General features: G+C 41.3%; 1 protein-coding gene across 1 annotated transcript in view; it reads right to left on the bottom strand.

The window, feature by feature from the left end:
* The window catches only part of NPU (ATP-dependent helicase/deoxyribonuclease subunit B), a 74,265-nt gene extending 71,832 nt beyond the window's left edge, over nucleotides 1-2,433 (bottom strand). Inside the window, exons 1-4 of the mRNA XM_086779345.1 lie at nucleotides 2,232-2,433; nucleotides 1,612-1,674; nucleotides 1,465-1,520; nucleotides 1,035-1,128 (exon numbers count right to left, since the gene is read on the bottom strand). Coding sequence (XP_086635471.1) covers nucleotides 1,035-1,128; nucleotides 1,465-1,520; nucleotides 1,612-1,674; nucleotides 2,232-2,354 — 336 coding nt within the window. The 5' untranslated portion in view covers nucleotides 2,355-2,433. The remainder of the gene's footprint in view (nucleotides 1-1,034; nucleotides 1,129-1,464; nucleotides 1,521-1,611; nucleotides 1,675-2,231) is intronic.
* Nucleotides 2,434-18,351: the final 15,918 nt, after the last annotated feature.

The following is an 18,351-nucleotide window of genomic DNA, read 5'->3' as shown; positions in this document are numbered from 1 at the left end:
TAAGCCTCACTCACGGCTGTCATGGTTGGGTGGCGAGTATGCCTGCACCCACATATGTTTCTTCCACTTTGCCTTCTAGGATTAGGGTTTGTTGTTTTGTCTTGCTTTTCATGGCTTGTATTGCAAGTTTCCTTCTCAGAGCAATCTCGTGGGATTTGACAGACCGGCTAACCCTACTGTTAGCATTAGGTACATAACACCCCCATTCATCATCTCATCCATTCAAGACCAAAAGCAATGAATGCAACCCTTCCAACGCCCAACAGAGGTCAAAATCATCCAAGAAAATGCAGCAAAACTCTAGCTGGAAGAATCCAGCTGACGCAACTGACATAAGGCAACAGGAAATGACTCAATAGGCCCACAGCAAGGGGGCCTTTTCCCTCACATGTGATAAGCGCCACATTTATGGCTATTTTGCCCAGTTGTGACAGGCTGACTAGCATGTTGAGGCCATATATAAGTGATGGGAAGCAACAAGCCTAAATAATCTCATAATCTGCAAGTGTTGAAGTCCAAGGGCTCAAGGCAAGCCAAGTAAAGGGCCAAAGCAAGATGGAGATCAACAGATTCATCTTCAGGCTGAAAGCTATCTCAGCCAAGGAAAGACAATCCAAGTCAATTCAGCCCTAGCTATTTACTGCCAAAAATCTGTCATTCTACTCATTCAATAAAGCAAATACATAATACGCAGTGGGGGCCTTCAAAGGCTATTCGAGACCAAATACTCTTCTCTCTCTCGGATTCGGCCTCCCGTGGACGTTAATATAACTTTCTCTCTCTCTCTCTCTCTCTCTCTCTCTCTCTCTCTCTCTCTCTCTCTCTCTCTCTCTCTCTCTCTCTGTGTGCACTCTTATATTCTCTACATTGTGCTATTCATTGTCAAGAACCAAAGGCTAAAAGTATTTATCAAAGTGTATGTTACGAAAACACATTGAATCCCAAAAATCATTGACTATTTCCAATGTAAGGAGCACAAAAGAGTTAAGCAAACCCATTTTTCTCACATTTTATACTTTTTTTTTATACCATACCAGTTTGATGCTGATCATTGGAACTTCAGAGCTTTGCCGTCCAACCACAAATAACCAGGGAGTATGGAACTTTTCTCTTCCAATTTGAAGAGCTCTACAAAGCAAAGAGAAGCGTGGAAAAATGTCAAAAGCTGATAAAGGTTAGCAACCTCTTTTCCAAATGCCAAACATAAGAATGCCCAATTTCCAAAACCGCAGCTTTTTTTTTTAAAGTTATGTGTGCATGCGCGTACACATGTGCAGGCACACAGAGCTAGGTGTCAAGGTTCAAGTTCACACCCCTCCTAGAGATGTGGACTCGGGCAAGGGCCAGCCCACATCCTATCCAACTTACAACTTTAAACCATATTCTTGTTGGAAGCAAGCGTGCCTCACATATTCTGGACCAAAAAAGCAGAAAGCAGCAGTAATCACTTCACAAAGCACTTACATTTTGTAAGCATCTGCTCCTGTGTATCCTGTAGGCTTGGTAATTGGTAAAAGCACCTGTAAACTAGAGACGATATGAGATGATGAAGCTGAGATGGTCACAGCAGGTATGAGATCCCAAAACAATATAACTCACACAGCAACTCACCTCTCTATCGATTCCAAATCGAGGGCAGTGATGACCTAGCATATCCTCCCAAGGACTTCTCATCTTTTGCACAAAAACACTAATGGTTATAGCTTGCAGTCAATTTGCATGATACTACATAAATCATGCAAGTTGGCGCTGATCACACATCCAGAGGCCAAGGTTTTGCAGGCTTTCCAAGAATGTTTAAAAATCAACCATAGGCAATGCACCAGGTGTATTTCACACTGAACCTCTATCAATACAGTGAGACCTTGGGTCTTAGCATCAATACAATTTTGACACTCTACTAACAAATTTGACGTTTGACATGCCTTTTCAGCAGTCTACAAGGCCTTGATTAGAAAACTGCCCTGACCCATGAACAGGCAATTAATCGTAGACGTCCTAGGATACTAGCAAAAAATAGCCATGAACATTGTGATGATTATTCATATTGCGGTTGCCTTGCAAAATTGCCAATAACTCTAGCATGCCCATGACTAATCGATTCAATTACTTTCTAATCAAAATGATTAACCGCTAATCACCTGTATTTTATTGAATTTTGATGGGTAAATTAGTATGGGAATCCCAGGATAAATTATGGCCCATGAAGGTAAAGGAACGGAAGCACTTACAGCATGATACTGGGTCTGTAGAGACATGGGGACAAAATCTCCGGGCCGGTAGCTCAGGCAGGGGGATGCAAATAAGGAAAGAAAGACCACAAGCATCAGGTATTTGCTGTTGATGTAGGCCATCTTCTTGCTCCGTTTTCTTTCTGCAGAGACTTGCGAGGGTTCATATGAGGAACGTTGGAGGCCCTTAAATATCTCGTGTCCCCACCCAAGGCCCGGATCACAAATGGACGTCCGCCCAAACGTCCTGTGGAGCGGACTGAAGCCGCCCAAGGCCTAAGTGGCATCCAAGCATTTGTCACACAACAAAGGTGCATATGTTTTCAGGTAGTAGTGTTTAAAATGTAATGGCTTCTTGCCAATGAAGATACAGCCTAGTGGTAAGGTGTTGAAGTCCCATGCAAGAGGTGCTAGGCTCAAAACTTGCTTGTTGACGGCGGCATGGAAGCACACGAGCACAAAAGATCCCAAAAAAAAATTTGTAATGGCTTCTTGTCACCCTTGCCATGCATGGTGGTCTCCATGAATGTGTGTTACTTTTTGATTTAAATAGCCAGTCAAAAGACTCAAAGCCACTCAGCCTTTACAACCAAGTTCACTTTCCTAACCCTCTTTAGGAACAAGCTTGAACGAGAATTACATAGGAGAAAGGCGTTTTTAATTTTATACCTATGGGAGTATGAGTAGGGAGGGCTCCACACCTTAGGCATGGAGAAGTGATGGATGATTTGATGAGTTATACCATTAACAAGTGCACTCTCTCTTTGTCTCTCTATATGGTGGTCTCCATGAATGTGTGCTTACTTTTTTATTTAAATAGCCAGTCAAAAGACTCAAAGCCACTCAGCCTTTACAACCAAGTTCGCTTTCCTAACCCTCTTTAGGAACAAGCTTGAACGAGAATTACATAGGAGAAAGGCATTTTTAATTTTATATCTATAGGAGTATGGGTAGGGAGGGCTCCACACCTTAGGCATGGAGAAGTGATGGATGATTTGATGAGTTATACCATTAACAAGTGCACTCTCTCTTTGTCTCTCTATCTGTGGATCAATATGTTAAGGATGAACAAGAGGCCTTTGAGCTAGAAAAGGTGTACATGGGAAGGAGTGAGGGGGTGAGCTAGAGAAGGCGAGGACGGGATGAGTTTTAGGAGGGTCAGGTTAGGTTATCCTTATAAATTAGTGTAATTTATTTTTCCTTATTCAAAACCTTAGCACTAATTAAGTGGGCGTACTTATATCTTGCACTCTTAAGAAGCGTGTACTTATAGATGAGCACTACAAGAAGTGAGTGTTTGAATAGGTAACCAATTTTCCCTTTCAACAAAGAAGTAGGGATAGTTCACCCTCCCCTACAAAGGGAAATATCCACTAATCCAATCACTTATACAAGCTTTAAGTGAGAAAAAATATGATTAAAAAATATAAGGCTTTCTCCTGAGGAGAGTTAGATAATGAATTGAGAGAAGGGAGGGTAAAGTTAATCCCAAAGTAGCCTACCTGTACCCACTTCAACCACCCATTGGATGCCTATCACTCTTCTCAATGTGATATACAAGATATTGGCAAAGTTCATAGCCTTAAGAATCAGCCACCTCTCCAAGAGCTAATTTCTAGCAAACAACATGGGTTTATTAAAGGCAGATCTATTTATGATAATATATTTGCAGCAACGTTGGGTAAGGACATAGCTCAGAGGCCAGGACAAGAGTGTGTAATATTCCAACTGGACCTAGAGAAGGCCTATGACAAAATGGCATTGGTCATTTGTGGCAAGAGTGATGGAGAAGATGGGATTTGGTTACAAGATTTCTTCATGCATCTATACCCTCATAGCTGGAGCACATTCTAAGTTACTATTAAATGGGACGCTAGTTGGGACACTATGCAAGATTCATGATTGCCTTTGCATTCAGAAAGTGCATTATGAAGAGAATGAATGGATAAGGTTTGATTGGAAGTAAAGAGTTGTTAGAAATTGTTTGTTTTTTGTGTGTGGGTGAGTACTTGGGTTATCCTAGAGGAAAGCTACATTGTTTTTCTTTTAATTTTGATGTTTGTGTCACTAAACTTGCTGTCGTGAACGAGTAGGTGTGATACTCTATTTTTTGTTTTTTCAAAAAAATCAAAAAAAATTTACAAAAATAAGGAGCCAATGGCTATGCTTATAACGTGCATTACACTCCTTACACACCTAGCACAACCATTGTAGAACATTTGGATATGTAAATTACACACAAAACTTCATTTTGTCGATGCGAGGACTTAACACCCGAAAGTGTAGAAGGTGTGAACCATTTCCTGCTACTTTATGGTGCGAACCGCCTTCTGCAAATCAGCGACACGAATTTTGAGATTACCTTGCTAAAATAGGGTACCTTATCCTAATACCTTTAACACAACGGATCTTATGGAATCTTATCTCATGAATTAGCAGAAAGGTACTTCACGACATGAAACCGCGAACCATTTCGATTTCACGACGTGAACCACCTACCTTTTCACGGCATGAACTATTCGATACTTCACGACATGAGACATTTCCTATTTCACGGCATGAACCCTTGCTTACTACTTCAAGATGTGAACTTTTTTCTATGGTTTCATGGCGTGAACTGTCAATGATGGGATGTAGTTCATGAACCAAGGACTGTCGGATTAAAGTTAGGTAAGTGCCTTAATTGTCTAAATTGAGACCAACCCACTCGAAATTTGAAGTGACTTGAAATTGGCAACACAGATTTGAAATTCGAAATGACCTTTGAACACGTGCAAGTATAGAAAATAGTTCAGAACGTGAACCATTTACAGTTTCATGGTATAAATAATTCCCTGCTATCTCACGACATGGACTACACTCTACAGTCTCACGGCCAAAAAATTCAGATCAAAAGAACCCTTCGAAAATCTAATTGGGATAGTGATTTAGCCTATCAAATCATATTCTCATGCACTTGAGGTCTGGTAAACTCATTGGAGACGACCTTACTCCCGACAATAGTGCATTTAACCACCCATGATCTTCCTATCAAAAGAGTGTTGGTTCAGGCCACTCAGCACAAAACACTCAATTGAGTGTTTCGGCTCAGAGGAATCTGACCACCATTGATACAAGTAGCGAAGAGTCCATGGAAGAAGGGCTACGATTCTCTGGGTTTGGAGAGGAAGAAAAACCATCTTCCCCTACAAGGTCCAGTGGTATCTTTAATATAGCCAGGGGATTTTTTGGTCTCCAAACCAGCATAGAAGATGAAGTGCAATCTGTGGGCATGGGCCCATCAACCAGTGCTGGACAAGCTCCAAGATCGGAAGTACTAGCACAGCCTTCGAGTACCACGCTTTCTAACACGGTGAGGATCAATGGAACCCCCAGGGTTAGGAGAGGTAAGGAAAGTGCAGCCAAGATAGGTCAAGTCTTCTTCCCAACCTCAGAGGTAGTAGAATTAGACTTGAAGAGGATTGAAGTAGAGCGACAACTGCGATTATTGAGCTTAAGCAAACAAGAGCTCGATACTCGAAGAACAAGGGCTAAACAGAAAGAAATGGAGTATGTGTTGGCCAATCACATGTCTAGAATTCCAAAATGGGAACCTGCAATTGGTGTTAATTATGATCTCCTAGATGCTTGTTTGTTCAAACTGAACATGGTGCTTGAATGGAGTAAGGAGATATCAAACTATATAGCTTATGGTTTTTCGCAAGAACGACCTTTGAATAGGGACAAAATGTGTCGGCTTATTAAGTTAATGGTGCCTTACCAATTGATTGTTGGAGAATTGTACAAGCTAGGTAAGGAAAATATCATAAGAAGATGTGTGCGGGAAGACGAATTTATCACAATACTAGATGAAGCACACTCAAGGATAGCTGGAGGAAACTTTACTAGGGAGGTTACAGGTCGCAAGGTGCTTCAAGCAGGACTATGGTGTCCTACGTTATTTGGGGATTGCATGGAATTTGCGAAAAGACGCGAAGAGTGTCAAAGATTCACTATTCCACAACAAAGGGACAGGATGCCGCTCACCCCTGTGATTGTGAGACAACCTTTTAAAAAGTGGGGTATTGATTTTATTGGTTCCATTAGTCCAGCTGCGCATTCGTCTCACAAGCTCGATATGTGATCATGTGTTAATCCCATTTTGGATTAACAAGTATGCTCCTCCATTTGAGGACATTAATAAGTGTCATGCAAAGGCACTATAAAAGTTGTACATTATGAGATATTGATCACCCGAGGCCTTAGTTAAGTAAGTTTTGGGTGCCCAAGTGTGAATAAGGGCCAAATGTATGTAAGGCATTTTCTCATATGAATAGACACAATCCCCCTTTGTGCTATTGAGAGCTCTTCTTTGTGTCTTGAGAGAGATTGAGAAAGATCATTCTAGCACTTGTGCCTCTTCTATGCTTGTATGTTGCATGCTTGTGTTGGAGAGTGAGCGAGAGTGATTGCCTTATGCGATGGTGCAAGCGACTCTATGTTGACAATGTGGAGGTGGAGCTTGGAGGATTGGAGCTTAACAATTGAGCTTGGGGGCCTCAAGGGACTCAAGTTCGAAGCATTGGTAAGTGCCCTACAATAGTTGTGTTCTATTTCTCTTCCCTTAGGTGAATGCATTGAGTTCCCTCTTGGAGATGTGGTAGACCATAACCTTTTTGGTTCCACTCTGACGAGGAAACACCTTTATTTCTTCCATGCTCTTGGTGTTTGAGCTCCCATTACATAAGATTCATGATTACCTTTGCATTCTGGTAGTGCATTGTGTAGGAAATGAATGGATAAGATTTGTGTGGAAGTGAAAAATCGTGAGAAATTGGTTGTGTTTGTTGTGTATTTCTGTGGTGGAGTGGTCTGAAAGAGAGCTTCACTGTTTTTTTAATTAATTTTGATGTTTGCATCACCGGAATCATCAACGTGAACGAGCAGGTTGGGGTTCTATTTTTATTTCTTTTGAAAATCGAAAAAATAAGGAGCCATTGATTGTGCCTTGAGTTTGTATTACATTCCTTAGGCGTGGCACAATCATTTTGGAAGCAGTCTGATAAGGATTTTGCACCAAAAATCATCTTAATCGACGCGGGAGTTCCCATGTGAAACTGTAGGAAAATCGTTCACGATGACATGAACCATTTTTACAACTTCACGCTATGAACTGCTCCCGACATCAACGCCGTAATTCACGAGATTACCTTGCCAAAAATAGGTAGCCTTATCATAACACCTCTGACACCATGAGGTTTGGCAAAATTAAGATTCGTGAATGTGCAGAAAATCATTCACGACGTGAACTATTTCAGAGCACTTCATGGTGTGAAACATTTTCATTTCACGATGTGAACCATTTTAGAACCTTTCACGGCGTGAACCATTTTTAGTTCACGATGAGAATCAGTTGCTTTTCATGACGTGAAACCTTTTCTCTTCACGCTCGTATTGTCAGATTAAGGCTAAGGAAGTCTTGAGACCATTGAAAATCATAACAAGGTAACGTGGAGTCCAAAAGCAAAAAAATTAAACATTTGCAAGTGCAGAAAATCGTTCACAACGTGAACTGTTTTCTGACACTTAACGTCACGTGAACTGTTCACTGCAATCTCACAGCCTCAAAAACGAGTCGATAGAATCTGACCAAAATTTAATCGGGATACCAAAATAGTTTATCAAATCATATTCACATGCACTTGAGGTCTAGAAAGCTCATTGGAGATGACCTCACTCCTGACGATAGTGCATCAAATCACCCAAGTTCTTCCTATCAAAAGAGTGTGGGTTTAGGCCATTCAGTATAAGCACTCAATTAAGTGTCTTAAGGAATCTGACCACCGTTGAAACTAGTAGTGAAGAATCCATGGAAGAAGGGCTGCGATACTCTAGGTTTGGGGACGAGGAGAAACCACCCTCCCCTACCAGATCCAACGGTATCATTGATAGAGCACGTGGATTTTTTGGTCTCCAAACTAGCAATGATGAAGAAGCGCAATCTGCACGCATGGGTCCGTCAACCAGCGCTGAACTTGGTCCAAGGCAAGAAGTACCTATCCAAACTTCAAGTTCAAGGCTCTCAATAAACACTGCCCCCCCTCCCCCCCGAATGAGAAGGGACATGGAAAGTGCGCCAAGGACGGGTCAAGTATTCTTCCCAACCTCAAAGGAAGTAGAGTTAGATATATAAAGGATCGAGGTGGGACGACAGCTACTATGAGAATTGAGCTTAAGGAAATAAGAGCTCGATACTCGAAGGGCTAGAGCCAAACAAAAGGAGATGGGAAGTGTAAACTTACTCCAATCACGGGGTAAAGAGCCGGAAATAGTCATGGGAAGAAGTGAGTGAATATAGCTGCGGAAATGAGCCGAGGAATGGTCATGGAACTAGGCACTACTCTAGAATCCCGACCCTCCTAAATGAAGCCGCACATCATTTCCGAGGAATGGTCATGGAACTAGGCACTACTCTAGAATCCCGACCCTGCTAAATGAAGCCGCACATCATTTCCAAGCTCGTTCAAAAATTCTATGGGGATGGGGATCCTATTCAACATGTAGAGATTTTTGAATCCACATGCAAAACTTATGGGCCAGTCAGTGATGTAACAATGATTCATGCTTTCTCACTGACCCTAGAAGGAAAAGTGCATCAATGGTTTCGAACCCAAACCCGAGGATAATGTTAACTTCACATGACTCAAGAATGTGTTTGTGCCCAACTTTTCTAGAAGTGGCGATAGATGGAGTCCTGTGGCACAGCTGCCATTCGACTAAAGCACTTAAATTCAAGGTGCAAACTATGGGAAAAACTAAAGCACTTAAATTCAAGGTGCAAACTATGGGAAAAACTAACTCTGATGTGATCAGTTATTGCCTTGCTTCCACAGAGAGGAGTTAGAGACCACGAGATGCATGATTAGATGCATGTTGCAAACTAGCAATTGAATATGAAGATAATATGCTAGAATTGCCACAACCAGAAGATGTCAGAATATCTTCGGCAGCAACGACTTCACGTGCTTCAAGTCACCAAGATATTGGAACTTGGAGTAAGAAAGCGGAAACATGACTGTGGTGGATAAGCTTAGTAATGTAATACTGGAAAAAATGAAAGTAAAGGAGGGAAGAGAAACATCTAGGCATGGGCATACCCATCTTTACCCCCGTCGGGAATTGGCATGGTGCTCTATGTGCAGATTGAATCACACTACCACCGAATGTCCACAATTAAGAGCAAGGCCATTACTCTATTGTGCACACTATGTAAAATTAGGAAATCATGACACCTCCATGTGCAGATATCCAAGGTTCCAAATAGTTGCACAGCTGTAGGCACCTAGAGCTCAATTGGCCTTACTAGCACCACCTATGCAAATCACTGCAGCTATAGGATAGCCCAACTCTTCCTATTTACCAAGGAGGATGTTTTGGGTACATGACACTTCACCTCTACCACCACAACCACCACATGCTAAAATCAACCAAGTATTGATTGAAGAGCCATTAGAAGATATTGATATGGTGCGTGAAGTAGAACTTAGTGGAGAGTATTAAGTTTTACCTATGTACTTTCAAAAGTACGGGAAGGGATTATAAAAGCAAACAGAACCAATGTCCAGCTAAATCAAATACTAAGAGAACTCAAAAATTGGTTTGGAGGAAGAAGCCCATTTAACCCAGCAAGTAGAAGGGAGAAATACCGCCAACTACACCCATCGAGATAAATGCGAAAAACAAAGTCGGGGAGAAGAGAAGGGAAAGGGAGCACCCACATTCACATGAATCAAAAGAGGATCAATAGGATTCAGTGGATGCAGTCTTCAATTGGATGGAGAACAAAATCAGACACTCCCATTCTGAACTGAAGCAGCTACAATAACAAATTCCCATAAGTGCCAAAGTACTAAATTGGTTTCCATGGTAATAGGAGGAGAAGCATTACAAAGGGTACCCATTCCTCAATAATGGGTACAAGGTAAAAAGTTTCAATTTTCATACTGTGAAACATGATCATTCATTTCATATGTATTCAACCATTCTCTGAATGCATGATATGGGGAATTGAGTGTTTGAGCATATAGCATAGGGTATCAACCTTGCATGCACAAGATCAGATAGCTTCACATCGTGAAATGCTTTAGTACTTCACGTTATTAAATGGTCATAAACAGTTCACATCGTGAAACGCTTAGTACTTCATGCCACATGAACTGGTGAGAAATGGTTCATGTCATGAAATGGTCACAAACCAATCGCAAGATGACACGTGGCATGCTTCATTAAGTTAGCCGCTGAGGCTGATAATTGAATCATCAAATCAATTTCTTCCCTCTTTTGTGCATTTTTCCTTGTGTGCTCTCTCGATTCAAGCTTCCTCATCGCACTCGTGCGCTTATCATTCACGGATTTGTGCTCCAAGGTCTTCCGTCTATCATAGCTTGCGGCCTTCAATTCTAGGTGGGAGCTTATGCTTAAATCTCTTTTCTTTTTTTCTTTTGAAATAGTAAAACACTGGAAAAAAAATTACGTCATGTTCGAATCTTGTGAACAATAAAACTTCATTGCCTGTGTTTTATTTGCACGTGAAAGTAGATGCAAGAAGGTGTCCAACAAAATCCATCGAAATGTTGTGAAACAGACCCTCAAGAATGGGTAATGGTCGAAGCAACCCTGTCTGTTTGGTATGAGGTACTTTCACTTTTTGACATATAGAACATTGCGAAACATAGTTGTACACATCTTTGGTGAATAAGACGATCATTCTAACTTCTCCAAGGTTCTATTGATCCTGCAATGACCACCAACAAGTGAATCATGGGCATCATGGAGGAGTGTCAATTTTTTCTTCCTGAGAACACATAGTCGCGACCCCCAACCATCCTAAATGGTATAATGAACCAATTCTAAATAAAGGGCCATACTGTAAGGAGTTCCAAATTTTGGACAATCTATATACTGTGTCTTCATACTGTCAATCTTTTCCTTGTATCTTCAACACAGTGGACTCCTGTACTATTTGAATACTACCTTTATGACTACCCCATATATACTCAATCATTCTGCCAAACTGTTGGAACAACTAACTCCACCGGTGTTGTATATCACTCCATTGGGCATTTTGCATAGTTTGTAACCACTTTAAGGCCTGGTGGATTGTCTTCACAGTAAATTTCCTTCCATAAAGAAAAGGTTTCCACTTATTGAAGGTTGTGATAACCCTTAGTAACTCTTTGTCTCATAGACATAATAATTCTTTTTTGCATTATTCAACTTTCTACTCTAATAAGCCACGGGTTTGCCTTCTTGTTTACAAAACTGATCCTATGGCAAGATTATTGGCATTGGTGATCACCTCTAAGGGATCATCCCATGGTGCAAGTTTAAGATCGGTGCTTCCGAAGATGCCTTTTGTAGAGCAAAGAAAGCCTCTAAAGCCTTGCTTGTGTGACTGAAACTTTGTCTTCTAGTCTTCACTCCCTTGAGCAAATCTGTCAATGGTGCTGCAAGGTTAGAAAATCAATCCATATGCAAGCTATATGCTTGGCACAAGCCCACGGAGTAACGTATCTCTTGGGTTGTCTTTGGAATGTCCCAATCAAGAATTGCCTTTATCTTCTCAGGGTCAAGGCAAATGCTATCCGAATCGATCACATAGCCTAGGTACTGGACTTCTTGAACTCCAAATATGCTCTTCTTTGCATTAATGTAGAGTTCGTTGTCTCGCAAAAGCTGCAAGACCTTCTTCACATCTTTCACGTGTTGTTCTGGAGTAGCTAAAAAATATAAGAATGTCATCCAAAAAAACAAATAGACATACACATCGCGACGATGAGTACGATGAACACTCATGACATCATCTTGTTGAATGTCGCCAATGCATTGGTCAAACCAAAAGCAATGACCACAAACTCATAATGCCCTCGTTCTATTCGAAAGAAAGTCTTTTGGATATCTGCCTTGAAAATTTTGAATTGATGATAGACACTTTTGAGGTTGATCTTGGTGAAGTACTGAGCACCGTTGAGCCTTTCAAGGATGTACTCTATCCCTGGCATGGGCAACTTATTCTTAATTGTCAACTTGTTGAAGGCTTAGTAATCCACACAAAGGCGTGTGGTCTTATCTTCCTTTTGCATGAATAGAATCGGTGCAACAAATGGAGAGGATAAAGACTTGATGAAACAAGACCTTAGCAACTGTGCTAGTTGTGTCTCCAACTCAACTTTCAACACCCTGGAAAGACGATACAGAAACTTATTGGGTGGCTCAACTCTAGGTACCAAATCTATACGATGGTCCTCAAGACGAGAGGGTGGGGGTCTTGGTGCCTCAATATGATCTCCTGAACTATTAGAGGAGGCCTGTCATTTATGGCTCTAATGGAGTCGCGGATGGATGACGCTCTCTGTCATGGGTGGATATAGATCATTGCACATTCAGCTCCCTTTGTAATAGCTTTACTAGCTTGAAGATGGAAAATACCATGATTACTCTGATCCCCACGAATGATAGTAGACTCAAGAAAACCTTCGATGATCGTGAAAGTGTCCTGCCTCCAATCAGGATTAGGTGCATATTGGTGGAATCACTGAATTCCTAGGATCATGTCGCACCTGAGAATGGGCGAGAGAAGGCAAACTGTTGAGCTTTTAGGGAAATATGGGTACATAGCCTGGGAGTGAACTTGTCCATGTCCAAATGATACATCATAAGGGCTCATTTCATCTTGGTCACCAACTTTGAAGAGATATCTTCTGAACTGCCCATATGTTGAAGAGCACAACAAACTGTTCCCCTTCAATTGTGCCATAAGCTTTGATAAGACCTTTATGACACTCCTCAACTTTGCCCTCCTACTTATAGTTGAATACCACTGCAAGTACCACATTCAAAGCAGGTAAACGTTGAACAACATTGGTGGTTGGGGAGAGGGTGGTACAACTATGGTAGTAGCAACTGTAGAGGCTAGTTGTTTGTCTTTTTTGCTTGCTATTTGGTACCATCCTTCTTGGCATGTCCAATGTGGTGGTGGCGAAAAAATTCTCTTTGAAGTACCACTCCTTTTCATCCGACTGTAAGAATCCTCTAGTAAGACCCTTCTTGATCTTTTCTTTAGAGGTCTTCTTAGGTCCATCTTGTCGCTCCTTCCCACTAAAAGAGCTATTATGGTACTTCTTCTTTTGATCCTTGTTGTTGGGAGCCCCCTTACCTACTCGCTAGTTAGATGCTTAGTTTTGCTAGGTGGTTTGCATCTGCTGCTGTTGAGGTTTTGGGGTTGAGCATCATCTCATGATTCTGCGCAAGAGTCAGAACCTTGTCATACGTTTGGGGTTTAAAATTTCAAACGGGGAACCGAATGTTTGGATCCAATCCCCAATGAATTACTTGAGCTTCTCCCCCTTGGACTTCCCCAACTGGTGAGCTGATGTGATCACTTTGTTGGAGTAGGTGAGCACAGGGGAACCGTTCTAGGTGAGTTTTTAGAACTCAGCTTCAAGATTTATATTGTACTGCAGAGGTAGAAACCTGGTCTTCAAATATAACACAAAGGTGTCCCAATCATAGTCCGATAAGCTAGTATAAGAATCTATGTGCAAACGGGACCAATGTTGCCACCAAGTGACTACATCACTTATGAGGTGTGGAGTTACCACATGGACTTTGTCTTGGGTTTTTGTGATCTTGGAAATAAGAAAGTGAACAATGAACTGGTGAATAAACTGAGTCACAAACTGAATGGTCGCACTTACCGTCGTACTTGGGTAAAGTTCGATGAGGCACAAAAAACTATTGTCAATGCTATGGCTAGGATTGTGGAGGATTGAGAAGGGTGGAAAGAAGTTACCACAGTCTGGAGTGTCTGGTGGAACTGGTCTCTCAAGTCTTCTCATGCATGTTGCTTGTGGTTCACCTTCGCTTCACGCTCCGCCTGCAATCTCTCCTCTTTGGCCTTGGGTTTGGCTTTCTCTGCGTGCCAGCTATTCGACCAGTCTTGCTTCATGGTCTCACTCTTCCTTTTTAGTCATCCATCGACACCATTGTTCCATTGAGGAACTTTGTTGTTTAGGTGTCTCCTACTGGGCTATAATTCTATTAGTTTTTTTTTTCATCTGCACTCTTTCGAGTTGAGTATGGAGTTGTCTTATCTTCTCCTTTAGTTTTTGGTTGTCTTTATCTTCTTTTTGTAGAAGTGTTTCTTTAATTGGTTCTTCTTTAGTGATGTCTTTGAAGCTTGATGCCATTGTGGATGAGATGGTTTTTCTCGATCTCATCTTTACCATCCATAGGATGACCTCACCCTAGGTTGCCTAGTTGAATCACGTCCCAAGCTTTGATACCCATGTAGCATGCGCCAAGCTAGGACCGTGTGAAATAATGAAGCCTTTCTTTAAAGTTGAGTTTAGTGAGTCTTTATCAATCCTTTAAAACAACATACAAAGAGTGTAGCAGAGATGACACCATATGGGTTCCCAAATTACCCACCGAAGGACCCCTCCTGTAAGCAAGAGTATTTGCTTTATTTCTTCTTCTACAAAACTGTATACAAGATGAATTGTGTTCACAAGATTGGGCAGACAAATTGATCGACTGACCGCCAAAATGCAAGGACAAAGCAACCAAATGCTAGGCAGAACTGTGCATAAGCTTTAGGCGACTGTGAAGCGATCTTCGAGAGAATACAACAGCCCGAGATTGAGGGTAGGTGTGCTAAATAATCTTGACGAGACTTAGCTTCTTTGCCTTGGGTTGAGAGCACATGAATGGCTGTAGGTATAGAGCCTAGGCATACATGCTTAACTTCTATTAATAATCTCTTATTTGTACCTGATGATTTATGGACTAAACTAGACGTGCCCTTTTATATGCTCCAGAGTGTTGGTCGGCTGCCTCAAGAAGCTATCGGTCTATAGGGAAATTCCCACGACTGGTGCATAAAGGCTTTTGTCTGTCAGTCGACTGCTGGGGTTGGTCGGGCTGCTGGTCGCTGCGACTAGCTGCACAGCCTAGCCAATTAGTTCCCAATCCCCTAAGGGGCTACAGTTAGGGCCTAAGAGATGGCTAGGGCGTATGGCTACCCCTTGCAAGGCTAGCCCACCTTTAATGCAACTAAATGCTTACATGCAAATGCTTACATGCAAATGCAACTAAATTACATGCATCCTTGTCATCTACATGTGTCTAAATGATGAATACTTGCTGAATTCTCCACAATGGGTTAAGAGGATTGACTTGACACTCTAAGGCTGGGAGACTGACCTATGTAGCTTGTGCATGACATGTCCTGGACTAGGCTCACAAAGGGGTCACACTATACGACAAAATTTCCTACTACTTCTATACATGATTCTTGCACTGTTGATGAGCTAGTTTGTCACCGTGTACCACAGTGCATGGGTGCATGTGACATAAAGTAAGGGTCTATGTATTGCAGGTTCTTGAATGAAAGGTTCTTGAATGAAAGGTGGTGATGGCTATGGAGTGCAAGGTCATGGCTAGAGAAGGCACATGAGAAGTGAACAGTTCTGAGACTGCAACGAGGAAGTGGTCTTTAATCTCTAACAAGGATCCATGTGGGTATTATCTCCATGCTCTTCCAACTCTTTTCTTAACTTGGAGAAACCTTGCAACATTTACACAACATAAAGCTCTGTGCATGCACAGCATACCACTAACAAAAATGCCTTCACTGTTCACTAAAGGGTTCTTCCATATACGTCACAGTTGTTCACACATTAGATCACTTGATTCTTGTGCAAGGGAAAGCATGCTAGCTAACCAAATTCTCACTCCCCATAAAGTAAGGTCCTCCCTCCTACATTGGGCTTACAATTAATCATCATGTATGGCCAGAAAATTTTCTCATCATCTTTGCAAATGAAAGGAGCAACCTTCAGGTTTCCTTGATGCTTAGCTAGATTTGCTAGGTTCTTCATAATTGCACATAGGCAAACAAATCATCAGTAGCTTAGGTAAGGAGAGAAAACAGAAAACCAATACCATTAGGCAATGGAGTCACAAGATGAAGAGTGACAGCAATGTTATAGTTTTAACGTAATGAGAATACCATCTTGTAAAGCTACCATTACTTTGGGTTCCTGAAATGTAGCAAGAAGCTTTGGATCTTGATAGTTCAGGATAAAAAGAATTATCAAGAAGTGCTTTAAAACACACTAGCCAAATGCATTGCAAACAGAAGATACTTACGCTAAGAATTTTACTGACTAAATTGGTAGATTTAATTCTATGTAGAATGTTTTCTAGTGAAATAATTGTAAAGAATTAGTCCATAAAGACCTTGAATTTATTTTAAATTCTTAATAATTTTAACATAAATATAAAAATCTCTTACATCTTATCTAACCCTTAAAACATAGGCTAATATTATAACTTGAACTCTCAACTAGCCTTAAATAATCAAATATGTTTTGAAGAAGCGACATACACGTGCTTATGCGTCATATAGTGCATCGATTTTGAATATTAAGTTTTCAATACCCTATGATCATGGACATCAGTGTAAACATGCCTTGACACATGCCCTTTAACCTTTAAAACTTATGGTGGTAGGTATGAAGCCCACTCACTTGCATTTATGTGCTTTGGTCTTGGTCTCCTCTAATGATGCATTTTTTCCTTACATCATAATAATTCTCTCAGCCCCTCTATCTTTCTCTCTTAAGTAAATTTCTTATGCAAACTCCTCTCTCTCTCTCTCTCTCTCTCTCTCTCTCTCTCTAATAAATATCTTTTGATTTCTCACCTCATTCTCCCCCATCCCTTCCTCCCACCCCTATCTTTTCAAGTAAAATTCTTTTGCATACTCCTCTTTTTCTCCCTCCCTCCCCCGTTGAGATGTCAAGCTCAACATGAGTTGACACTCACGAGGTGCCTACATGACCGTTCGATATTTACATCACTGGCGGGTTTGGTAGTTGGCACGACATATCTTCGCCCATAGATTCTACAGTTGGACTACATTAACTAGTCCACATCTACCCACTCCTTTTAGCGTGTTCACATTATGGACTGCTTGTATATACTCTATTATGTGTGTTAGCCACTTTATCTTCTTTGTAGACCTCTTTTGTTGTGAAGAAGAAGAAGAAGAATGTTCAGCCTCTCACCTTATGTGTTCTCTTCTAGGGTTTGTGTGAGTGTGTGTGTGCTTACAAGAGCTCAATCTCCCTTCACCCCTGCGTCTTTTCATGGTATCAGAGTCTGGTTCATGCTAAGGGTTGAGCGGCAAGCAAGAGAAGCACATGAAGTGGTACAAGGGTAAGAGCTTCGTCTACTCTTCCCCCTTTGTGTTGGCTACTACACCGCTCTTGAGGAGCTATCTTCACGGGAGGAGAGCTACAGGGAAACTATACCATCCACCATTGGACAAAGGTTTTTGGGCCAAAAACACGTTTTGGGTGCGTCTGGACCTTCATTTGTCAGTCCTAGGCATTCACGCGCACTGTGGGTAAGTTTCAATTCTCTTCAAAACTTTGTTTTTGGAACTACAGGAGGGGCGATTGGTTGTGCTGCAAAGAGGTCTCAAAGTTGCCATTGGGTGTATGTATGCAAATTGAGGTCACTGGGGTTGTGACAGTTTGGGTGCAATATAGTATCGGAGAGAATACAACAATTTGTGCAGGTCAAACAAGAGTGCTGTTTTTGGTAAATTTGTGTTGCAAAAAAGATGTCGAATGATGGAATAAACTAGATTGTTGCAAATAAGCTTGACAAGAACAATTTCCATGCTTGGAGGTTTAGATTGACAAATTTCCTGATGGGAAAAGGTTACTGGGACTACATTGAAGGCGAATATGAGGAGGCACCGGAGATACCAGAGATTAATCCAACTGTTGCAGATGTAAAAGAGTTTAAGGATTGGAATTAAGCAGCAAGGAAAGTCATGTATTGGCTTTCTATTAGTATACATGATACCATGATTGGGCATATACAAGATGCCAAGTCACCTAAGGAGGCATGAGACACCTTGGTGAAGCTATATGAAACTAACACCAAGGCACGAAAGATTCAGTTGAAGAATGAGCTTCGTACTGTGGAGAAGAAGAATGTTTGTGAATGATTAGGCCTTGAAGATTAAGGGCATTGTGGAATCCCTTGCATTAATTGGTGTTTCTAT

This window comes from Cibotium barometz, chromosome 40 (assembly GCF_041138505.1).
Source record: "Cibotium barometz isolate CiBa-2024 chromosome 40, ASM4113850v1, whole genome shotgun sequence".
NCBI lineage: Eukaryota > Viridiplantae > Streptophyta > Polypodiopsida > Cyatheales > Cibotiaceae > Cibotium > Cibotium barometz.
This window is presented reverse-complemented; position numbering and strand designations above follow the sequence as displayed.